Source organism: Dipteris shenzhenensis, chromosome 16 (genome assembly GCF_047967505.1).
Source record: "Dipteris shenzhenensis isolate YYH24624 ecotype China chromosome 16, Dip_SZ_1.0, whole genome shotgun sequence".
NCBI lineage: Eukaryota > Viridiplantae > Streptophyta > Polypodiopsida > Gleicheniales > Dipteridaceae > Dipteris > Dipteris shenzhenensis.
This window is the reverse complement of record NC_141611.1, coordinates 52,157,861-52,183,824: the sequence shown is the minus strand read 5'-3', so window position 1 is coordinate 52,183,824 and position 25,964 is coordinate 52,157,861. Positions and strand designations below refer to the sequence as shown.

At 45.6% G+C, this 25,964-nt stretch overlaps 1 protein-coding gene across 2 annotated transcripts in view; it reads right to left on the bottom strand.

The window, feature by feature from the left end:
• The window catches only part of DEG2 (DEGP protease 2), a 133,016-nt gene that overhangs the window by 71,855 nt on the left and 35,197 nt on the right, over positions 1-25,964 (bottom strand). For both annotated transcript variants that reach the window (XM_087386989.1, XM_087386990.1), the window contains exon 5: positions 7,505-7,568. In XM_087386989.1, coding sequence (XP_087243115.1) covers positions 7,505-7,568 — 64 coding nt within the window. The remainder of the gene's footprint in view (positions 1-7,504; positions 7,569-25,964) is intronic.

The following is a 25,964-nucleotide window of genomic DNA, read 5'->3' as shown; positions in this document are numbered from 1 at the left end:
CTGCAGAGCAGGCTCAAAGAGTACTTATGAGCTCACCGATTCAGTTTCAGAGCAGAGTCATCCACTTGTGGCCTTGGCGAAAGCACTTCAGTACTACTTCCCCGGGACTGCGACAGGTCTCTTTTTGGATGCTTTTCCCTGGACTTCCTGATGAGGTCAGCTCTTGTCGCAAAGCTGTGGAGCATATGGCTAGTGTGGCAGGTACAGTCATCCCATCAGGTGCTAGACTTTCCTATGCTCAGTCACTTGCTGGTACAGGTGTTACGAGGGTCAGACTCACTTCAGAGTTCCCCCCTCCTCGACCTTTGCCTACTTTGATTTCGTACTCCACGGGAGATGGGGTCCAGATTCAGCTGAGGGTTTTGTACGAGGGTCTTCCTGATCAGTGTCTTTTCTGTCGGAAGAGAGGTCACTTTATTAGGGATTGCCCCAATCGTCGGCCTCGATCAAAGACACCGGATCCATCTCATCCTACGGGTGACCCAGAGCCTACTGTTCAGCCTTCAGGGGTCTCTGAGCCTGCTTCGACTCATTTTGCAGAGCGAGAGGAGACTCCTCCGGGGGAGCCTCCAGTGGACTCAGAGGACTTGGAGGTGCCCCCAGTGGAACAGCTTTCACGGAGAGCTCGAAGGAGACGGAAACAGAGGGAGAGCCAGCAGGACGAGCAACCCCAGGTACGAGCTCAGAGATGGCAGAGAGTTGAGACACATGTGCAGGAGACCTCGGAAAGGGGAGATGCAGAGGACCATCCGCAGGCAGGTCATGACACAGTGCAGGAGACGGTAGCTCAGGGAGTTGAGACACATGTGCAGGAGACCCCGGAAAGGGGAGATGCGGAGCACCATCCGCAGGCAGGTCATGACACTGTGCAGGAGACTGTAGCTTAGGATTTGATGACTCTTGACACTACTACCCCGGAGGTTCAGATATTTGTTCCTGAGATATCCAGCAGGAGACTGCTCAAGCTGCAGTTACTATGATGGATGCCTCTTCCCAGCAGTCGATTGAGAGAGTGGTATTTTACGACACAGGTCAGAGTCAGAGCCCGTTTCAGGATCTCATGCGCTTGTACAAGGTTCCCTCAAGACCTCTTTCTCTTCCCCGTCGCACAGTATCTTAACTTTGTTGCTATGCGGAGCATCCTTTTAGACACCCCTCCTAGTACAGCCTCGTCCTCGCAGCTTTTCACTCCTAGTTTATCCAGATCTTTTGCGATTGCGGTCACAGATTTCGCTCAGTACCCAAACAGGCATGAGGATTGGGAGATCTTAGCAGATGAGATCGAGCGAGATTATCAGTCACCCACGCTGACAGGCATCTCGTCGCACATTCTTCCTCTTCCTCTCACCTATTCCAGGAGCAGAGTTAGGACGGCTCAGCCCTTTTCAACTCTTCTAGCTCCTAGACCTGACCCCAGGATGGTTGACAGAGATCTGCCCGTTGAGTTTTGGCCCTTTTTGGCTCGAGGGGTTACCACACACTCCCTCACTCGATTGGAACTTCTCCCGGTGTTTTGCCGACGGTCAGAGGAGGTAGAGGAGTACTTGGGATCTGTTACTCTCTCCAGAGAGGGGCACATTCTTCGTTTCTCCGCAGACAGCTTTCGCTCTCAGGGGAGCGAAAGCTAGTCAGCTGAGTTACTTGAGAGTGAGATTGCTAGACAGCTTATGAGCATGACTCAATTTTCATCGGTTCACCGTATTGTCGGCTCGCAGATTCATTCATGCCCTAGGACTCTCCGACCTGGCTTCACTGGTAGGGCCTTTCTGTTTCTGTTCTTTGAGGTTCAAGGAGACTTTGATTTGCCCAGGAGTGCTGGCTGGTTTGACTTTCAGCTCCACAGTTCGCGCCAGAGTACTATTCCCTTGGATGGAGCCATTTTACATGAGTTGGGGCAGATTTGGAGTTTGATTAGAGACCGACTTTGGATTGCGCCGTCAGAGAGAGAGATTTGTGTCGTTGCCACTAGCACCCCCTCACTTCCATCCGATGTCTAGGTTGTCCATCATTTCATGGAATGTGAGAGGACTGAACGGCCGCAGATTTACCTCAGTTGCAGATGGTCGTAGATCGAGAGTTCCTAGATTGCAGTTGCTTAGGGACTCCCTTCGGTTTATTTCCTCAGGATCCCCTCCAGACATTGTGCTTATCCAAGAGCATAAGCTCTCCCAGGACAGGATTGACAGATGCAGATCCTTACTTAGAGGACCAGAGCCGGACATATTGGAGCCCAGCAGATGGCACGAGGGGAGGAGTTTGCATTTCAGTTTCAGCCAGGTGGGCCTCAAAGATCACCCAAGAGGATACACTAGTGGAGAGTAGGGCATGTTATGTTATTCTTCAGATTGAGAGCACAGCAGTTGGTGTTCTCAATGTGTATGCTCCCACGGATCCAGCCCACAAACGTGCTTTTTGGAGACAGCTCAGAGAGTCCCTTCCTCAGGCCGACACCTGGATTGTTGGAGAAGATTTCAACATGGTTGAATTCTCTGAAGACAAGTCGGGCCAGACAGAGGGTGGCCTTTCTGACAGGGAGAGAGTGGAGTGGGATAGTTTTGTTTTGCATAATGGACTTCACGATGCAGCTCGATTAGACGACTTTCGTCACTTGGCTGACAGTCTTCAGTTCTCTTAGTCCGGGGTTTTCCATGGCTCTCTTTCTTTGGTCAGACTTGACAGGTTTTATGTTAGCCAATGGGGCCAAGCCAGAGGAGGACAGATTGGGATCCGCCCGGGTTATGTTTTATCTGACCATGCTCCAGTCCTATTGCAGATTCTTCCTACCTCTCGATTGGAGAGCACAGGCTCTGTGAGAGTTCCAGACTTTGTTTTTGAGGACGTAGAGTTCGTGGAATGGTTGAGAGAGGCTTGGTTGTCAGAGGACATTCCTGTGGATCAGGGCTGGTTGATGTGGGTAGAGAGGGCTTTGGCTAGAGTCAGCATGGCCTGCCAGTTGAGGGCAAAAGAGGAGAAGGAAAAGCTTAGAATCAAAGATCGGAACGCAAGTGCGGAGATATCCAGACTTCAGAGATTGATTCAGAGTTTTCCTCATTCTCTTTTCATCAGAGGGCAGCTTTTGGAGGCTCAGGAGAGACTAGAGGAGATTCAAGGCACGAGGGCCCAGTTCAGGTTTTACTCCCAGTAGACGTTCTGGATCCACAAGGGGGATAGATGCTCTAGAGAGTTCTTCAGGGCAGTGGGTCAAAGATACTCTTCGATAGCCTTCGTAGACTTGTGGATGAGGCCGGGTCTCTTCAGATGGACCCTTGCCGTCTTGTTGAGATCACTTCCGATTTCTATTCCACTCTTTACACCGCCGATCCAATCACCGAGGAGATGATCAGAGCCAGAGAGGAGATTTGGAGCCATATCCCCCAGATGGTCTCAGACAGGATGAGTCATGTTTTGGATAGCCCACTATCACTCCAGGAGATCACCGACGCGTTACATGAGCTGCCCAGAGACAGATGCCCGGGGAAGGACGGTTTGTCGCCACTTCTTTTAAGAGCTCTTTGGGATACAATTGGGCCTCATCTACTCTCTGCCTTTTCAGAGACTCTCGATACAGGATCTTTGAGCGAGACATTATGCACAGGTATGATTTGTCTCATCCCGAAAGGGGGAGACAAGACAGACCTACGCAATTGGAGACCCATTACACTTCTAGGGACAGCCTACAAGATCCTAGCGAAGACCTTGGCTCTTCGCTTAAAGCCTATGCTGCCAGCTATCATCAGAGCTACTCAGACAGGATTTGTCCAAGGTCGGAGTATCTTGGATAACATCTTCACCTTTTGGGAGGCCACTCACTGGGCGCAGAAGAGTCAGCAGGAGATTGCAGTTCTTCTTCTCGATTTTGAAGAGGCTTATGACAGGGTGGACTGGGGTTTCTTGGAGGGCACTATAAGGAGGCTAGGCTTTAGTGATAGATGGATTTCATGGGTCTCCTCACTTTACTCTCACTCTTGTAGCAGGATGGTGGTCTGTGGAGGCAGAGGACTGGCTTTTCAGCTATCTAGATCAGTACGACAGGGATGCCCGCTTGCACCTTACCTTTTCCTTTTCGTAGCGGAGGCTATGGGATACTTTATGCAGGCTACCAGTCATGGCACTTTGGGCCTTCATCTGCCTATCCGGCAGGAGCAGGAGCTTCTGGACACTGAGTTTGCTGATGACACAGCACTGACAGTCAGAGGAGATGCATATAGTCTTGCTACAGCTGCCGATTCAATTGACAAGTTCTGCCTAGCCTCAGGGGGACTTGTCAATTGGAACACATCAAAAGGCATCTGGATTGGAGCTCAGCAGGATACCCCAACATGGGGAGGAGACAAAGGCTTTGTGTGGATACCCAGAGGCACCTCTACGAGATATCTAGGCTTCCAGGTTGGCATTGAGGTGTCCTCGACACAACAGTTTGCCCCAGTTCTTGAGAGTATCCGGAGAAAGTTAGCTACTGGAGTACGGCTAGACTTTCTTTGGTCGGAAGAGCGCTGGTACTCAACCAGGTTCTACTAGCGACTATGTGGTACGTTGCGTCATGTTGGTGCTTTCATGCTGACTCGATCCGCTAGGTGAGGAGATTGCTTCGGGACTTCCTGTGGAGTGGTGGTGATGGTTTTGAGGACACTAGGGCCAGAGTTTCATGGGATACTATCACTTTACCCTCCTCGCAGGGAGGACTTGGGGTTCTTGATCCGGAGATGCAGAGTAGAGCCCTTTTAGTCAAACTTCTTGTTAGAGGTTTGACTCCAGGAGATCAGCCGTGGAAGCAGTTCCTACTGCATGGATTCACCAGTGCACCCCCAGAGCAGCAGGCCAGTGGGCAGGTAGAGTCAGTTGGATCTTCCTGTCGGACCAGCATTCTCAGCCTTCCTCACCACTAGTGAAAAGGCTTATTCAGATCTGGGATCATTTTCGACAGCACCTCATCAGAGCAGTTCCCTCCTCCAGAGAGGAAATTGCCCGACAGCCACTTTACCATAACCCCCTGGTTCGGTATCAAGGATCTTCCCCTGGTACAGAACTTAGGACTCCCTTGGCCTGATGGCATGCTCAGGGGGTTGTGACAGTTGGAGATTGGTTCAAGGGAGGTGTGGAGATGTCAGAGGAGGTGATCAGAGATAGACACGGGCCACTTGGATAGATTGCTGCCACCAGATTACTGATCATGAGAGCTATTCCTCAGCAGTGGAGGGATATACTCACAGATCCAGCCTTTGTTCACCCCATCTCTACTTGGTCAAGTTGTTTTAGTGAGGCTGGGCTATGCATTGGAGTTCGTTTAGGACCGGCACCGTTTATTCATTTTGAGGCGGACTCCTCTCACAGATTGTATCATCCCACTCAGCCCCTGGATCGGCAGGAGCTCCTTTGGAAGAGAGTCAGGGTCATTAGTTGCCTGGGTAAGGAATGGGCCACAGATCCTTCCAGGTTGACCATTGCAGAGGATACTAGTTGGAGACTTTGGATTTTTCAGGGTCGACCTCTTGCGGAGCTTGACTGGGACCCAGGTGAGTGGGCATGGCCTGCTCCGGTGGCAGGCGATCGTCCTTTTTCCTTTTTCCAGTACTCGACAAGGGCAGGTTACAAGCTTCAGCAGAGAGACTCTCATCACCTACCATCTGCCTCCCAGCATTGGCACGCACAGGGACTTACTGCAGAGCTCTTGCTGAGCTACTGAACTCACTTTTGGGGCATCAGTAGAGCAAGGAAAGTCTCCTACTTTCTTTGGCTCACTATACATAGAGGCATACCTGTGGGTACTTGGCTTCAGCAAATGGGTAGACCCTCCTTGTGTATGCGTTGTCAACTTGCAGAGGAATCTAGCAAGCATTGTTTATGGAGCTGCCCCAGCCCTAGAGTGGTCTGGACAGGTATCTTCAGGTTGTTCTCACATGTTACATCCGAGTCCTTTCTGATGACATGGGGCGTTGCCCTTTGGGGGAGAGGATCTGGAGCCTTTACTCTCTTTGAGTCAGAGCCAAGAGACCACGGTTTCTTCATGTAGCGTCGCCAGAGACGGGGTCCCCTAGAGGCCAGCATCATGGAGCCACAGGATTTGCTTTGGTACCTGTACCAGCTCAGGATTCCCTGCCTACTTCAGCTGCAAGGTCAGCCTGGGAGGTTATTTCCAGCATTACCCTATGGTGGATATGGTGTTCGCGATGTTCTTTTGTCCTTGGGGGCCATTTATGCAAGGAGGCTGACACTCTTGCTTCCATTTGGGCAGAGATTATCTTCACTCTCAGGACTCAGTGGGAGCGGTGAACAGGCACCTCTTCAGCAGCTCGTGGGAGACTTATATCCTTCATGAGGACATGGGACTGCTCCTTGTTTTTTCATTTGACCCCTTTTGGGATTTGGCATTTTAGACCACCACCATGGCTTTTTTGCCACATTGTTGAGGCTAGGGATAGAGTACTTGCTCTCCCACCTGTTGTATGATTTGTTTTGAATGGAATATATCACTCTTTATTTGAAAAAATTCAAGAATCTGTCCGTCTTTTAGAGACCCTCTTTTAATAAAATGGACCTGGCATAATGCACATCCTCAAACTCCCTCACTAGGATTAGACTCTGTTTTGCCTGCTTTGAGAGACAAAAGAGGGAGCTAATGAACTTTGATTTTCCTAGAATAAGTCAGAATGATCACTGATACCAAACAAAAGTATACCACTTACCGAAATAGCATTGGATATGACCCATTCTATAACCCAGGTACAATGACCAGGCAGATACGCTTGCTGTATCAGTGTTTGGCTATTCTAGCACATTGCATTTGACATGCATAATCAAATTTGAAATCCTTTCACAAAAAGCACATGCACACCTTTATATTCAGCTAGTGGCACCATAGTGGGTCACCCATCATCTACCATGGCTGTCACAACATTAGCCTTTGGAATGTCAGCACATGTGGCTTGATGGTATTCAGCATGCACATGATGCATCCTGTTGCCACATTGAATGTTGCTGATGGCTTAGTTAAAGAGGACCCTCCCTTGCACTACATGATCATTCTTTGTTATATGGGACATCGTCATTACCTTGACAGTGTGATGTAGATGATGTGTGGAATGCTTCCACCCTAAAAAAGGAATTGCTTCTTCAAAGGGCACTTTCATTTCGAGCATTTGGGTAGACCTGACCTAAACTCAGACGTATATATGAGACAGCTGCATTAGAACAGAAGCACACTCGAGCCTTATAGCAGATTACAGTCCCAAGTTTGCAATAGTGAAGCATATAGAAAGGTATGGAACTATCTAATTATCAGCTTGCCTTTTTCACCGCTAAGGTTTATGTCTTCTGAGTCATCACCTTGTGCTTTCTTCTCATAAGCATGTTCGATTTGAATTTTTCTTATCAGTTCTTGGTAATGATATCCACAATATTAAAAGAATATATTTGAATACAACACTTCCACATGTGCATCTACCAGCAGGAGCAAAAAGGCAGCGAATAGAAAACCCATCAGCATTTTTAAAAAATTGTATAAAACCTGGGTATGATGTTCTACACAGTGGGCATTGGTAAGAAGCCTCCGTCCTGAAATCATAAAGCCACTGTCCAAACATGGCTCGTCAGGTACATTTGACACAAAAAAGAGCATTATTAGCGACCATTAGCCCACTACTCATTCAGCTAGAATAGGGAACATTTGAAATGTTGCTAAACATCTTACACAGTGCAGGGCTTTCTTGTGAGAAGTAGAAATGTGCCAAATCCCCATCAACATTAATGAATTGAGTTGCTTTAATCGAGTTTCAACAAATGCAGTAAACCAGCATCTACATAGAAATACACATAGATATGCAGAGATTGAAGATTGGCCAGCCCTCCCTTAGAGATAATGTAGTCTTTGAGAAAATTTGAAAAGATGGACAATCCACAAGAATGATTAGGCTTTTTAAATCTTGGAATGAGAGTACGAAAATCCTTGACTCTAGGACATGACAAAAAGACATTTTTAGATGATAATGAATGTGCTTTCCCAAGGTTTGGTATATCAATTGTGAAGGTAAAGTTGTAATCTCCCCTATTTCTAACACTTGCAACAGATCGTACATTGAAAGAAAACATTGTGGATCATTTTCACGTTAATGGCATGAAACCGTTTTGAGCCTTCTTGTTGGTAATTCCGTGCATAAGGAGAGGGTGTCATGGCTGCAACTATGGAGTACCGAGTCCTGATGGAGGTTGAAGGAGTTGAGGGGGACTTGGAGGAGAGGGTAGGCCAGTCCATAATTGACTGTCTGTTGAACCCCCTAGCGGAACCTACCCTCGGGTTGGGTTGGGGGTTTAGCCCGACTCAAGGTTAGGGTTAGTGTGTTAGTGTGTTCAGCACATTCTCTCTTATCCATACTAAAAGAAGGAATAGGCTGCTTCCAAAGAATACCGAGAAATTAGTATACATCCATACTAATTTGCGTCTCATCTCCAAAATCAAGGAAAGGGGATTTGACAAGATAGAAGTGACCCTGGAAATGATAAACAAGGAGAAGGATGATGACAAGCTGCTCGCTTTGCAAGCAGATATAGAGGGACAAGAGATTGCAACCCCTATTGTTACACTTACAGGAAGGATGGATGTTGCTGCAGCTTCAAGCAGTTCTAGTCTTTTGGAGTCCCATGGCAAGGCAAATGAGGCTGATAGTGATGAGAAGGAGGAGGAGGGTGCGGGCATTGATGCAGAGGATGATGAGAATGAGGATGAGCAAGAGGATGAGGATGAAGATGTAGCTTGAGGCTTGAGCCTCATCGGTTGTAAATTGTCATGCATTTCAGGCTTTATTTTCGGGTTGTGGTAGCCTTTTCTTTATGATGTTTTGCCTTTCATGTTTTGGTGTAGTTACTAGTACCTACTTCCTTTGATCATGATGTTTTCCTGTATATTGATGATTGATCTATGATCTATGATTCCATCATCTGACACTATGTATCAAAATCTAGAATCCAAATGACTACGGTCTCTAGAGGCTGGAGTCTTTCATGAATGATGAATCATGACTCATTGTTGGAAAATAGAGGATAGAATCACTCACACCTCACTTCCTATCTAGCTCATACAACACTCAGAAAAACTGAAAGAGAGATAGGACAGAACTCAGATATATTCATCCACAATCGTGGGCAAACAAAAGCTCAAGGATGAGCGTGTACAAACAGCCCGAGATGCTGTCAATGATGCTGAGCCTATTCCTCTCCTTGTGCGATTGTTGTGTGCAAGACAGTCTAGGAGGGGCTAGGCCCTCTTAAACTGGCCAACCAGGAAGTTGGCTCCCTGCCCAATGCACCAACCTACTAGCCCACCAACTGACCAGACTGGTTGGCCTTTGCTGGCTGATCTGGCCGGCTTGGGCCAGGCCTATATAAGGGCCCATGAGCCCTGCTCATGGGCTGCTGTTGCAACTCCCAACGCAGCCCATATGCAAGTCCAGGAGGCGCCTAGGATGCCGCACCATCCTTTGCTGCTGTGCGGGTTCACTGCCAGGTAGGTCTTCTATCTTTTACCTTTCCCTACCCCCTACGGTCTTCTGCCCCCTTGCACAGGTGGGGCGGTGACCTTCTAACATCCCCTCTCAATGACACAGCTGTGGGCCCCCATGCGTCGAATGAGGTGTTCCATCTGCTCCCTGGGAATCGCCTTGGTGAAGACATTTGAGATGTTGTCGTTGGTCGGACAATATATCAACTCTATGACTTCTTCGTCGATGAGTTCTCGAACAAAGTGGTAGTGGACCTCGATGTGCTTCGTCCGTGCGTGAAACACGAGGTTATTGGCGATCGCTATGCAACTCTGGTTGTCGCACATAACCGCAGTCGCATCTTCTTGGGCTACATTCATGTCCTCCAAGATCCACCTAAGCCACAATGCTTCATATTCCGTTGTACAGGCAGCCCTGTACTCCGTCTCTGTAGATGAAACTGCGACAATAGGTTGTTTCTTACTTAGCCATGACATGGCTCCTGGAGAGAGTAAGGAACAATATCCAGAGGTCAATCTCCGGGTATAAATGTTACCTGCCCAATCACTATCACAGAGACCTCCCAACTTAATGTCTCTGGTATAAGTGATGCCGTAGGTGCAGGTACCTTTCAAGTACCTTAGCACCCTCATACCTGCGTCCCAATGAGCCTTCTTGGGTGTGGCAGAGAACTGACAGAGCAATCCAACTGCGAAGGAAATATTTGGTCAGGTATTGGTGAAGTGAAGCAGACTCCCCACCAAGCATCGATATAGTGATGAATCAACCGGCTAAGATGGATCACGCACACTCACAGATCAATCTCCATGGGAGTCACTGCTGCTTTGCAATTTTCCATCTCAAAGCGTTTGAGCAGTTCCCTGCAATACTTCTACTGTGAAGTAAAGATATTGCTATTTCCCTGATTCACCTCAATCCCAAGAAAGAAGTGAAGTATGCCTAAGTCAATCATCTCGAACTCCTCCATAAGAAGTCTTTTAACCTGAGCAATCTTCTTCATATGATCCCTAGAAATGATAAGGTCGAGATAGAGATTTGCCTCTAATGGACTCTGCTGAGGCCCGATCTTCTGAAAGAAAACATCTATCCGCTCGTACCAAGCTCTAGGGGCTTGTTTCAGCCCATATAAGGCCTTCTTCAGTTTGCAAACTTTTGATGGGGATCCTGGAATCTAAAATCCTGGTGGCTGCACCACATATACCTCCTCCTCCAGGTTACCATTCAAAAATGCACACTTGACGTCCATCTGAAAAATTAGGCTACCTACGATGAGCAGCCAAGGCAATGACTGTCTGAATAGTCACCATCCTAGCTGTGGGGCGAAGGTCTCGTCGAAGTCAAGTCCTTCTGACTGTGCATACCCTTTCACCATACTATAGGTAGCTGAGAAAAGGAATTGGGATTCCATAAATCTTGAACATTGCGACATTTGGAACCATCCCAAAGGTCAAAAATATGCTCAGGTTGAGCACTTTGTTCTTTTCCCAACCACTTTTCCTTATTACGCCACATTTGAAGAAATTCATGACAAAAGGTTCGACTCTTAACTAGCAATTGAAGTTGCTTGCTTATAGGTATATAATCAAATGAGTGCATATCCCTTCTTGGGATGCTACACTTTTCACAAAAATATTTGCAATCACGTTTCAATCTTGCTTTGTACTTGTCCAAGCTCCCATCTAACTTAAACTTAAGCTTGTACACCCATTTAGTCCCGATGACCTTCCTCTTGAATGGTTTGGGCACTAAATCCCAGGTGTCCTTTTTCAAAATGGCATCCATCTCTGCCTTCATGGCTTCCTGCCATTCTGGTATATCCTTCGCTTCTTGGAAGGAACGGGATGCAAGTTGAGCTACCAAAGCAAAGTTCACGGAGGAAGTCTTCATGTTTCTTTGAGACCGCCGCGCTCCGGAACTGCTCTCAGGAATGTTTGTGACCCGTGAGTCTGCTAATGTCTTCAAATACCATTGAGGTAGCTTCTTCTCAGATGGAGGTGCTTTGGATGGAGTTGACTTGGGAGCTGGCTCTGGAATGGCATGCTCCTCCTCCTCCTCTCCATGTCTTCAGTCGGCTCCACCTCGCGGGATGGTGACTTTGGGTGGGGGTAACGCTAGAAGTTGTGGAACCTCTTCAGCAAGCTATGGCTCGGTCTCTTTAAAGATCACATCCCTACTGATAAGGATCTTCTTCTTTTCTGGGTTGAACAGGCCGTAGGCCTGGGACTCTTCGTTGTATCCCACAAAGATATAGCTCCACTGATAGAGCTTGTGCATCCCTAGAATCCCATCTTTTTTGCTCTACTGTGGGAGCCACTGGAGCAACAGCTCCAATTACTTGTGCTGCATTTTGACCTCTACCCCTACCTCCAGCTGTAGGAGTGACAGGTGTAGCCACAGAATCTAGCCTTGCTTCATTTCCATTGACATAATCCCAAAGATCCCTGCCAACCAAGATGTTGTGAACCATAAAACTCCACAAGGAGTAGTTAGTGCCATCCAACTTATCCTCTTGTGTGAGGATTCCAAACACCTCATTGGGGTTGTTCAGAGCCATTTTTGCCATATAAACTCAAAAAAACACAACACACTGAACAAGTAGAATCCCTGCACAACCAAAATCTGCCAAGAAAATCTGCCCGCAGTGACAAATACTGTCACAGCCTATCAAAGGCTCGAAATGCACCAAAATGCTCTGCAAATGCCCAAAAATCTGCAAAACGTGGCAAAAGTCTGCAAATTGACTCATACTGAGTCCAAAACTGCTTGTAAACCTCCCAAATGGCCTTTCAACTGCCAAATTGCATCCGAATGCCCAAAGCCCCAAATTTCTGCAAGAAATTGCACATGAAAGGGGCAAATCAACCAAAAGCCCCAAATTTTGCAATTATCTACAAAAACTGCAAAAGCCCCAAATTTTGCCTACAAGATTGCAAGTAGAACCGAAAAACCCCCAATTTTTGGAGCAGGTTCTGCAACCTGACTGCAATGTCTGCAACAAAACAATATGCCCCAAATGCGCTCCCAGAATGCAAGCCAAACAATGGCTATCTGGATAGCATACCTGTCAAAGAACACCTGCAAGAATGCCTGTAGAGGAAAGAACCTGCACAGAAGGCCTTTTCCCCCAACTCCTACAAATGCACGGAGATGAGTACGGACTGCAAGCAAGCACGTGCTGGAGTACAGCAAGCAGGTACGACGAACATCTGTACGGAATCCGTACAATGTACGGATGCTTGTACGGGAACTGCATGGCAAACAATACGGTTGCTCTAACAGGAGTGCATGGAGTACGGCGCATTGACAGCAAGTGTACAAAACCCGCACTACGGAAGCGGTTCGCATGTGTGACGCTGATGCGGTTCGCACATGTGATGCGACAGGATTGAATGCTGCATGCGTACTGACTGTACGATCATACGGAATGCAGCAGTATGGGCTGTACGGCGACGCAGAGTTGTACGGATGGCGGCACGGACTGGTACAGGTGGGCAGTACGGAATCTATACAGTCGCATGGACTGTACGGACAGGAGGTCTCGAGCTGGAGCTGGAGGCAGTTGTGTGAAGCAGGAGCAAGAGCAGGGAGAACCCGCTCTGATACCAAATGTGAACAAAAGATGAAAGAAAGAAAGAAAAGAAAGAAAAGAAAGTCTATTAACGTCCATTGGAGACCAAAAGATCTATGGGACAACAAGAAACCCTCTAGTACAACTGCTTTAGGGAGGGCACATGGCAGCTCCCAAGGAGTGCAAAAAGCAACCCCAATTATTTAGAGTACCTACATGATATTCTGGAAGAGTAAACAGCCATACATCAATTTAAGACTGAGGGTCTTTTGGTTTTGATTTAAACTCTCTGATTAGTGCTACCCCTTCACGGTAAACTGCCCATTTTCCATCCTTTCTGGCAGCCCTGACTTTAGCTAATTCAGTTGCCTTAATCTTGAGTTGAGTTTGTGTAAGCTCCTCTGCTATCCATACTTTGGTGCCCTTCAGCTTGTAAGATTGTCGAAGAAGCTTGATCCGCATGTCTTTTGACTTCAGTGTAAGGATTGCATGACCTCTATAGTGCAAAATAGAAGCTGGCCTGGAGTCGTCATCATTCTGCTCATCATCATTCACCCATTCAATGTTGGGCAAGCTTGATTTGATCTTTGTCAATATTTCACTATATGTATCCTCTTCTTTGTACCAATCTTCTGGGAGCCCCACTATTCTAATCTTCAGCGCATTATCACATCTAGCTTCGTGTTCTTTAATCTCTGCTTGGATATCAGACTTACTTGCTTTGTTGTCCACTTCCACAAACACTTCCTTCCTAGCAGTTTGTACTTCAGTGTGAACAAGATCTTTGACTGTAGAGACTAGCTGCGGGGTAGGGGGGGAATCCTTACAAGATTATACAGCCTCATCAATTACTACCTGCTGCTTACCAGGCCCTTCCAAGATGTAAGCAAGAGAGTGAGCTGAATGTAAGTCTGCTGAATAGTGGACTGAAATGAAGTGAGTACAAAAGAGAAGTGAGGGGTTTTGTCTAAGTGACAAAACCCTATCTTATCCACTAACCGTAGTTAGGGATTAGACTGTGGTTAGGGGGAAAAAACCTCAAAGAGGGAAAAGTGCCCCTAACCTACTTATTACAGTACATTGTCCACTGCCTAGAATATGATAATAATTCTAATAGTATCCCTCGGATCTCATAGTAGGCTGATAGGCATAAAGAAAGAGCTCCTCTATCTCAATCGCTCCTAGTGTGCATAGCATGCAGATCCGCTGCTCTTTGGGTATACGTGCAGCTCTCCTTGTCTCAATCCTCAACTAATGGGATGAAACCCGCATCTGCCCAAAGGCGATCCTCAGTGCGTGTGAGACTCCTCTGTCCTCTAGATAATGGGGTCTGATGATAAATCCCTCCCCTGAGACTCTCAGGAAATGGTAGCGGTAGAATTGGGTCTTGGTGGGGGACTCCTAGTCTCCCCCCCCAACCCAAGATGTGTGGAGCTAGAGGAGGTCTAACCGTATGATACCATAATCTCATCTCGCGGGATCAACTCAAAGGGTGCATCCATACTATACTCAAAGGGAGGGCTGAAACCCATGTCTCACAAACCATGTGCATATATGTGCATACCATGTGTCTGCCCCACTCTCAACCAATCGTCTGGATGACTCTAGAGCCAGCCTCGGTAGAGTTTTCCACTAGGGTAAGTCCCATACTCTGTGAATGAATGTCGCTGTCTGAAAGATGACATCAATCTGTAGTGGTGTCATGGCGAACTCTTTCTGTACTATCTCATGTGGGACAAAGGGCTTGCTCTAAATCATCCTAGACCCCATAGTCACCTGTAGCCGCTCGAATCTCCTCCACTTTGCTATCGGTAGGTCACATCCCCAAAAGGGTGCTGCATACATGGCAGTCAGTCGCAGTATCGTGTCGAAGACCCAACACTTCGTCCGTGGATCCTGAAACTGTGCCTGGAAGTATTGTCTCTCAATTGAGCTAGAGCACCTCGCACCCATGTGAGTCGTGCATGTGTTGCATGTATCATAGTGAAAAGGGGTCTTGTGAAGACTGCTCCTAAATAAGTGTAGGACTGCACTATCTCCACTGACTCGTTTCGATAAGTGAAGCTGAGTCGAGGGAGCACTTCATGAGAGGTATTGACGACCATAGCCTTGGTCTTCCCAAGGTTGACTATCAGGTCTCTCTCTCTGCAGAACACATCTAGGACCTCCAAATGTCTCTGCAGTGCCTTTGCCGAGGATGTGATAAGGACTATGTCACCGGCATATAGCAATATTTGTATCATGAGACCAACCAATAGTGATCCTTCGCCTCCCAAGGCCATCTATGAAGGTAGTGATCTCATCAATGTAAAGCCCACACAAGGTCGGTGAGAAAAGGAGCCCTGCTTTACTCAGATCGTACTCTCGATCCTATCCGAAGGACCACTTGGGGCACGAATTCTACCTCTGACAGACTCATACATGCTCATCACCCCACCTATCAGTGTCTCTGTAATCTGTAGCTCATGTAGTTTCCTGATCATGCATGACTGTGGGACAGTTTCAAAAGCCTTCCGAAAGTCCACAAAGCATGCGTAGACTTTTTGGTGTCTGGACCTCGCCTCCTCAATGATAGCCCTCAGGGTGAAAATGTGATCTAGAATAGAGTGTTGTCTCTAAAATCCTGTCTGCCCTAGTGCCCACTGCCTCCGAGCCTTTTGTTGGGATATCTCAAGGTGTATGCCCCAGGCACACCTTGGTTTCTACGTGTGTGTGCTAGAGGCACTATTAGGTGGTGGTAGAAGCCACGTAGGATGATTGAGAGAATCTAGGAGCAGATTGAGGACATGATTGTGGAGCTCAGAGGTCATCAGTTATGTCAGTGATCATGTAAGAGGTGCCTACTTAAGGACCTCACCTTTCTTCATTCCATAAGCAAGAATTCTCAGTTTGTGTTCACTCCATGCTTTCCTTTCAGTTTACCAACATGGTATTAGAGCCCTTTGATCCTCCTTGAGCCCATTTGTGCCACATCATCTTCTTCTTATCCATCTTCTTCTTCTTCATCTTCATCATTTCTTCCCCTTCTTCCCAAATCTTGCTAAAGCTTGTTCTCCTCCGTTTCTCTGCCATTCTCCAAGCCCTTCCTGCTACACATACCTCTCGAATGGGCGAACTTCCACCTGCAAGCAATTGAGGAATCATCGTCGCTGCTAGTCACCATTCCATGACAATCGTCGAGCCTGTCTTCTGTGATTTCTCTATGTCTTCTCCATCTTTCTCTAATTCCTTTCAGGGGAAGCTTCTCCATACCTTGGGCTATCTTGTGTTGAAATCTGAGCAGCAATGGCTGCATATTCAAGGAGAAATCAAGCAAAAACCAGTCGATTTTGACGATGCTCCAGCCAACAATATCGCGCGCCATTTCGCCCAACCTCTGTGCTGGATCTTCTCTGGTATATGAGCTTTCTTTTGCTTCAGAAAGCCCCTTTTTCTTTGCTTTGGAGAGAGATACAAGCCCTCTAAGTTCAGGCCTCTGTTTTGGACAGTTTTGACAAGGTTGTGAGTGTGATGCTACATTAGATGCTACTTTAGCATTTCTAATGTTTTACACTGTTAAATAGCATCAGTACAACTGTGGCTACAGCTTTGCTTTCAGTTGCTATACCTGGATTTGCTTGGAATGCTTTCATTTAGCCACCTCTATGAAGTATGCAAGTGAAAACATCATGTTTTGTAGTATGGAATTTGGTTGCAAGCCTTTGCTATTTTAAATCCTTGTATTTTGAAGCTCTTTAACTCTTTCTAGCCTTGTAAGAGAGTAGACACTGCCCATTCTGGGTTAGACCCTCTCATGGCTACCATCTTGAATATGGATAAGTTCAATGGTAAGGGCTTTCACACATGGCAGATGAAGGTTAAATTTGCATTGATGAGGGAAAACCTCTGGAGGCTTGTCAAACCAGCTTCAACTTCTTCTTCAACAGCCTCCAATGCTGGAGAATCCTCAGCTCTGGCACACCCGGCAAGAGATCCTGCTAGAGAGGAGAAAGCCTATGGCATCATTGCTCTTGCCTTAGCAGATGACTATATTCATCACATCTCTGACTTAGAGTCCCCTTCAGAAGCTTAGCAGACGCTTGACATTATTTTTGGTGCTAGCTCTCACATCTCAAAATTGTCATTTAAGATTGCTTTCTTTGAATTGAAGATGGTTAGTGGCACGCCTTTGGCTGCCCATGTCAATTACATGCGGAGTCTCATGACTCAACTTGCTTCTATCAACTCTCCTATCACTACAGATGATGCTATGGCAGTGTTGCTCAAAAGTATGCCTGAAGATTATGATCATGTTGTTACCACTTTGAAAAATCTTCCTAATCCTAATCTTGAAGGTCTTATCTCTGCTCTTCAAGAAGAAGAAAGGCACATGAAGCTCCGAAAAGGCAATGACACAGCCTATGCCATAAAAATCCAAAAGGGCAAGTTTTCACCTTGCAATCATTCTGGGAAGACTAATCACCTCTCAAAAGAATGCTTCAAGATCAATCCATGCAAACACTGTGGCAAAAACAATCATCATGAAAAGTTTTGTAGAGCCAAAAAGGAAGCAACTTCAAAGTCAGAAAATGCCAATCTACTTTTAGTTGATGTGCCTCCACAAGATGAGGCATCCTATGAAGATTATGCTTTTTGAATCATCTCCATGTATGCTCCAGATCTCTCTTTTTTGTTGAGTCAAGGTACTCAGCCTGGATAGTCCTCCAAAATGAATGAAATTGAAATACCTCTCGCTCTTGAAAGACAACAATTACTCTTTGATTCACTACGAACCTCCTTCGTAAAAGACAGCGATTACTCTTTTTCATTCACTACAAAACCTCCGTCGTAAAAGATAGCAAGCACACTTCCTTTTGCTCTCCCTCTCTCTCTCCCTCTCAACAGAGACACTAGGGCCCAGGACAACATGTGGCGCTGGACCCCCCCGAAGGTATTTTATTACTTGAAGCGAATCTGTTACAAAAGTTCAGCGTAGAGCTGTCTGATACACCCTCTAATCCAAAACGTGAATCCTTCATTACAAGAGCTTCAAGCTCATTTCAAATTGGCAACATGCCACTTGTCTAAATTTTAGACTAAGTCCTATTACATGCCACTAAGGGCCATTCTGGAGTCTTCGAAGCACTTGGTCACACGGACCGCCTCCTAGATGCTTATTAGGCTCCCGTAATGCTTAGGAAAAAAAACTCTTCCTAGTACCTGCAACAATTAATTAAAGCGCACCACCATGGCACCCATTTATTGTTAGCGCTTTGCATGCAAATAACACACTGTGGACTAATACTGTGGACTAATTCTAGTCACGGTGGACGTCCCCACTGAACACATGTGCACACCTAAACAAATATAAAAATATATATTTATTCTTTGGTTGACCAGAGTCAACATTCTTGATTATAATTAAGGAGCTTTGACCAAGGGTCGAGGCGCCTTAATTATAGCCAAGTCTCTCCAACCGAAGTTGGCACAACTCTCCAACCGAAGTTGGCACATCTTGGTTAACCGGTGTTAACCCTCTTGGCGCATGCCAAGTCTTGTTGACCGAAGTCAACACTCTCTGACCGTAGTCACCTCTGTGGTTCTCTGGTTAACCGCAGTTAACCCTCTTGGTAATAAACCAAATCTCCTTGACCGAAGTCAGGTTTACTTGACTAGAGTCAATTATCTTTGACCGTAGTCAATCCTTTGACCATTAAAAGAATTCTTTGACCATAATTAACACATATAAAACTCTTTAATTATGATCAAATAAATGGTCAACTGTACTTTGACTTAGGATATTTACATTGTGGTGACATCCCCTCGGCTTCTATTCACTTGACCTCAACTGAAAAGCTTCCTTGTAAACATCCAAAAGCTGTGGATGATCGGATAACATGTCTTCGTCCATCCACTTGGCATCTAATGCCGTATAGTTCTTGAATTTTACAAGATACCTGTAAAACTCCTTACCATGAGGGCCTTTGCGTACAGTATGGTACACAATCTGCTCTGGCTGAAGGACCTCCTCCAGCTCATCCACTTCTGGTGGATCCTCTGATACTGGGCTCTGGTCCCTGGAATTTCTTTAGAAGACTCACATGAAATGCATTGTGAATCCTCCAATGCTCCGGCAATGCTAACATGTATGCAACCTCATTTATTCTTTCCGTAACCCTGAAAGGGCCATAGTATTTGGGAGATAACTTTGCATACACTTTCTGTTTGCCTTTAAACTTGCGGAGCCTATCTTTTTCAAACTTCAAAAGTACCCAGTCCCCTTCCTTGAGATCTAATTGTCTCCTATGCTTATCTGCAGCTCTTTTATGTTTCTCTTGAGACCTTTCGATTGCTGTCCGGACTTGGCTGTAAGCTGTCTGGAGGTCTCTCACAAACTGATCAGCTGCAAATATTTCATCTTTGGTCCTCAATATAGGTGGAAAAATCACCTTCCCATAAATGACCTCAAAGGGGGCGTTCCTTGTAGAGCTGTGTACTGTATTATTGTAAGCAAACTCTACCAGTGGTAGGTACTTTTCCCAGTTTGAACCTTGGTCACCCACGTAGCATTTCAGCATATCTAATGCTGTAGAATTTGCTACTTCACTTTGACCATCTGTCTGGGGATGGAAAGAAGAAGAAAAATTCAAATTCGTCCCCATGTTATCAAATAAAGCTCTCCAGAATAGACTGGTCATTCTGCGATCTTGATCACTAACAATGGACTTAGGCATACCATGATGCTTACAAATCTGTACCATGAAAAGCTTAGCCATATGATCTGCCTTTATGGTTTTGCGAACCGGAATGAAATGAGCTTGCTTGCTGAATCTATCAATGATAGTCCAAATCCCATCATTCCCTGACTTTGATCTTGGCAAATCAAAAATAAAGTCCATTGTAATACTTTCCCACGGTGCCTGAGGCAGAGGGAGAGGTATAAGTAGGCCAGGTGCCTTCCGTCAATCATACTTCACTTTCTGACACGTAAGGCATTCAAAAACAAACTGAGGTATATCTTTTCGCATCCCTGCCCAAAAGAAATACCTCTCTAGTGCTAAAGTGGTTGCTGTTATTCCTCTGTGTCCAGCATAGGGAGGTGCATGGCATTCCTCCAAAATCTTTTACCTCATCTCCTGGGTGATGCATAGGCAATCATCTTTCATTAGATACCCATCTTTCAGGGAATAGTGACTGGTGGACTGCCCCTCTTGCATTTGCTGTAAAATCTCACCAAAATCCGCATCACTAGCATATTGCTCCCTCATGCCTTCCAGGTCCTGATGATAAGCAATAGTCAAATTATTGACCTGGGGTCTTCGGGACAAGGCATCTGCCACTCTGTTCCGAATTCCTGGGGTATGGACAATCTGAAAATGATACATTGACAGCATGTTTTCCCATTTCATATGCTTCTCGGAAAGCTTGGTCTGAGTCAAAAAGTATCTCAGACTTTGGTGATCTATCTTAACAGTAAAATCTGCACCCAAAAGATAGTGCTTCCATGTATGGATGGCATGAATTACAGCCAATAACTCTTTCTCATAGATTCCTTGATATCTCTCTGCATCCCGAAGTCTCCTGCTTTCATAGGCCACTGCATGACCATTCTCATGCAATGCAGCCCCAACACATTCTTCACAAGCATCGCAATCAACATCAAAAGATTGATAAAGATCCGGGACTACAAGAATAGGCTCTGTAGTCAACTTCTCCTTGAGTGTATTGAATGCTTTCTTCTGTGATATTCCTCATGTGAAGGCTGCATTTTTCTTAGTAAGGTCATGTAATGGAGCTGCGATATCAGCAAAATGTCTTATAAACCTTCTGTAGTAAGAACACAGGCCTAGGAAACTTCAAACTTCATCCATAGTTTTCAGCTCTAGCCATTCCTGAATGGCACGGATCTTTGCTGGATCCATCTGTATCCCATTCTTGGATATTATATGCCCCAGATAATGGATTTCTTCCAAGAAGAATTCAGTTTTCTTGCTGTTTGCGTAGAGCTGATGATTTCTCAGCTCTTGAAACACTATAGCAAGATGTTCCCTGTGCTCTTCCTCTGTCTTTGAAAAGACTAGGATATCATCAAAGAAAGTACCCGTGAAATGCCTGTACTCTCGGAAGATGCGATCCATCATTCTATTGAATGTGGCTGGAGCATTTGTCAACCCAAAAGGCATCACTAAGTATTCATACAACCTGAATGTAGTGTGGAACGCTGTCTTGTGAGCATCCTGAGGCTGTATCCTCAATTGTTGAAAGCCACTCTTTAAGTCTATCCTGCTGAAAACTGAAGCTCCATTTAACTGATCCAGCACATCATCAATGCACAGAATAGGGAATCTATTCTTGATGGTCATTTTGTTTAGTGCGCGATAATCGATGCACATACGGAATGAACCATCTTTCTTTTGTACTAGCAGTACGGGGCAACAAAAAGGAGACGAGCTGGGCTGAATCAACCCTTTGGACAGCAAATCCTGTACCTGAGCCATAATCTCCTCTCACTGAGTCGCACTGACTCTATAAGGTGGTCTGTTTGGTGGCTCACTACCAGGCATTAACTCTATCTAATGATCTTCTGGTCTCTTTGGGGGTAACTCCCCTGGCAAAACATCGGAAAAGCAATCTTTAAAGTTTACAAGAAACTGAAACTTATCTTTGTCTGCATCATTCATTTCAGCATGCATATCATTCTCTTTTTCTTTTACAAAAACCATGTACGCAGAAATTGCAGACTTTATTGCTTTACCACATGTAACATCAGATACAATGGGGATAGTGTCCCCTTTAATCCTGGCAACTAAACGCTGATTTTTCCCCCTATGCACAAACTCCAGCACTTTATCAAGAAGAGTCAACTTCACTGCCTTGCGATGAAACCAAGGCATTCCCAAGACTACATCATGATGTTTCAGTGGAGAAATGAAGAAGTCTTCCTGATCCACATAACTTTGTACATGAAGACGGAGCTTCCCTATCAAGGGAGTGACTGGCACAGGATTCCCACAGAATATCTGATCGGCATCCAAAGCCTTGCCCAACTCCTTCGTCTTTATTCCTAGCCTCAGGGCTAGGTCCTCTGATATGAAATTATCAGTACCCCCTGGATCAAATAGAATTAGCGCTTTCTGGTCTCTGACTTTGCCCCATGATAGCAGCAATTCTCGTTCTTCTCGGTTAAAAACATGACCCAGTATGTCAGGAATTCCTCCCGCCATTGGCTTTTGCCGTCCTCATGGCTTCTCTGCCTCTTTTCCCTTCGAAGTTGAAGGCTTTTCTGGGCACTGGGCAGCCACATGCCCCTCTTTGCCGCACTTGAAGCATTTCCCATCTCTACGGAATTCAGCTATCTGTTCAGGGGTGAATAGAGATTTGCCTTTATAAGCCTTTGAAAACTGAGTATACCAATGAAATACCTCTCGCTCTTGAAAGACAGCAATTACTCTTTGATTCACTACGAACCTCCTTCGTAAAAAACAGCAATTACTCTTTTTCATTCACTATGAAACCTCCGTCGTAAAAGATAGCAAGCACACTTCCTTTTGCTCTCCCTCTCTCTCTCTCTCTCTCAACAGAGACACTAGGGCCCAGGACAACATGTCGGGCTGGACCCCCCGAAGGTATTTAATTACTTGAAGAGAATCTGTTACAAAAGTTCAGCGTAGAGCTGTCTGATACACCCTCTAATCCAAAACGTGAATCCTTCATTACAAGAGCTTCAAGCTCATTTCAAATTGGCAACATGCCACTTGTCTAAAATTGAGACTAAGTCCTATTACATGCCACTAAGGGCCATTCTGGAGTCTTCGAAGCACTTGGTCACACGAACCGCCTCCTAGATGCTTATTAGGCTCCCGTAATGCTTAGGAAAAATAACTCTTCCTAGTACCTGCAACAATTAATTAAAGCGCACCACCATGGCACCCATTAATTGTTAGCACTTTGCATGCAAATAACACATTGTGGACTAATTCTAGTCATGGTGGGCGTCCCCACTGAACACGTGCACACCTAAACAAATATAAAAATATATATTTATTCTCTGGTTGACCGGAGTCAACACTCTTGATTATAATTAAGGAGCTTTGACCAAGGGTCGAGGCACCTTAATTATAGCCAAGTCTCTCCAACCGAAGTTGGCACAACTCTCCAACCGAAGTTGGCACATCTTGGTTAACCGGTGTTAACCCTCTTGGCGCATGCCAAGTCTTGTTGACCCAAGTCAACACTCTCTGACCGTAGTCACCTCTGTGGTTCTCTGGTTAACCGCAGTTAACCCTCTTGGTAATAAACCAAGTCTCCTTGACCAAAGTCAGGTTTATTTGACTAGAGTCAAGTATCTTTGACCGTAGTCAATCCTTTGACCATTGAAAGAATTCTTTGACCATAATTAACACATATAAAACTCTTTAATTATGATCAAATAAATGGTCAACTGTACTTTGACTTAGGATATTTACATTGTGGTGACAGAAATAAACTATTGTGTGTTTTGTAAACACCTCTGGTCACCATATGATGTAGGCCATGTGTATGTGTTTTTGCTCCATGGTACTTCCTGCAGACATTGTGTGCATGTACATGCAGGGGAGATAACCATTGGAAGGTCTTTTGTATCCCTTTTGTTTACCTTACATCCATGGGAACCCTTGCTAGCTTGAGATCCTAGCCATTGATAGATCCATGACCACCATGAGATGGCATGTGACACCTTGTGCTAGCTGTATCCTTAAGATAGCCTGAGGCATTCCCTTGAGGGGAGGTATGTTGGGATATCTCAAGGTGTATGCCCCAGGCACACCTTGGTTTCTATGTGTGTGTGCTAGAGGCACAGTTAGGTGCCCATAAGCACTGTTAGGTGGTGATAGAAGCCACATAGGATGATTGAGAGAATCTAGGAGCAGATGTCAGTGATCATGTAAGAGGTGCCTACTTAGGGACCTCACCTTTCTTCATTCCATAAGCAAGAATTCTCAGTTTGTGTTCACTCCATGCTTTCCTTTCAATTTACCAACACCTTTGTGTGGCTGCTGAGCTCCCTCTCTAAAGCTGAACCAAAAATCTTGGCTAGAGTATGGCCAATCATGAGGGTACGACAGTTCCCAGTCTCCATAGGGTATCCGTCTTTGTGTATCGGTACAATAGTGGTAGTGCTCTTGTCACCACAATGTAAATATCCTAAGTCAAAGTACAGTTGACCATTTATTTGATCATAATTAAAGAGTTTTATATGTGTTAATTACGATCAAAGAATTCTTTCAATGGTCAAAGGATTGACTACGGTCAAAGATACTTAACTCTAGTCAAGTAAACCTCACTTCCGTCAAAGAGACTTGGTTTATTACCAAGAGGGTTGATTGCGGTTAACCAGAGAACCACAGAGCTGACTCTGGTCAGAGAGTGTTGACTTCGGTCAACAAGACTTAGCATGCGCCAAGAGGGTTAACCACGGTTAACCAAGATGTGCCAACTTCGGTTGGAGAGTTGTGCCAACTTCGGTTGGAGAGACTTGGCTATAATTAAGGCGCCTCGACCCTTGGTCAAAGCTCCTTAATTATAATCAAAAGTGTTGACTCCGGTCAACCAGAGAATAAATATATATTTTGATATTTGTTAGGTGTGCACATGTGTTCAGCGGGGACGCCCACCGTGACTAGAATTAGTCCACAGTGTGTTATTTGCATGCAAAGTGCTAACAATTAATGGGTGCCATGGTGGTGCGCTTTAACTAATTGTTGCAGGTACTAGGAAGAGTTATTTTTCCTAAGCGCTACGGAAGCCTAACAAACATCTAGGAGGCGGTTCGTGGGCTACATAGTTTAGCTTAGCATAGCACTCAGCAAGGGCCTTAGCGAGCCTTTTGCTTCAGCCCTCTGTGGCTTGTATGAGTTTATCATTTCCAACTATTGTACTTTGTCCCATAGGTCTATGAGGCCTCCCAAGGACATTACTACATCTTTCTTTCTTTTCTTTCTCTTTCTCTTTCTCCTTTTCTACATGGTATTAGAGTTGGAGGTATTTATGTAGTGCACTCAAATCAACATCTTCTCAGAGGTAGCCTCTCTCTGGTCCTATCATAGATGTTCAATTGGGTTGTGTGCCACGGTTTCCCACTTGCGTGGAGCTGCAATTCACTAGTTCTCTCTCTACAGATCCTCACACTGTGAATTTACTGCAGAAATACTCAGTAAAGCTCCCTCTCTCTCTCTCTCTCTCTCTCTCTCTCTCTCTCTACACACTGCTAGGGCCCAGGATAACATGTCGGGCTGGACCCCCCCGAAGGTATTTTATTTCTTGAAGAGAATCTGTTACAAGAGTTCAGCGTAGAGTTGTCTGATCATAAAAATCCAAAACGTGAATCCTTACAAGAGCTTCAAGCTCATTTCAAATTGGCAACATGCCACTTGTCTAAAATCTAGACTAAGTCCTATTACATGCCACTAAGGGCCATTCAAGCCCGCTCTCTCCTTAATTGTATTATGGACTCTAGTGCCAATCTCGGTAGTCCCCACGAGGTAGGGTACATACTCTGTGAAGGTTAGTCACTGTTTGGAAGATAGCAGTGACCTGGAGAGGTGTCATGGCGAACTCCGCCTGTACTATGTGATGTGGGATTGAGGGCTTGCTCTGAATCATCCTGGAACTCATAACCACTTCTAGAAGCTTAACTCTCTTCCACTCTACTGCTGAGAGTTCACTCCCCCAGAAAGGTGCTGCGTATATGGTAGTTGTCCTCACTAGGGCATCAAAATCACAAAGCAACTAAGGTACTTATAACGGGAGAAGGCATCTACCATCTAGAATTTCTGCAAAAGCATAGGACCACCACCCAAACCTAGCATGCCACAACTTTGCACCCTGCATCGTAGAGGCATTTGTAGAAGCTGAATATGCAGATTGTGCTCTTTTATCATATGCAT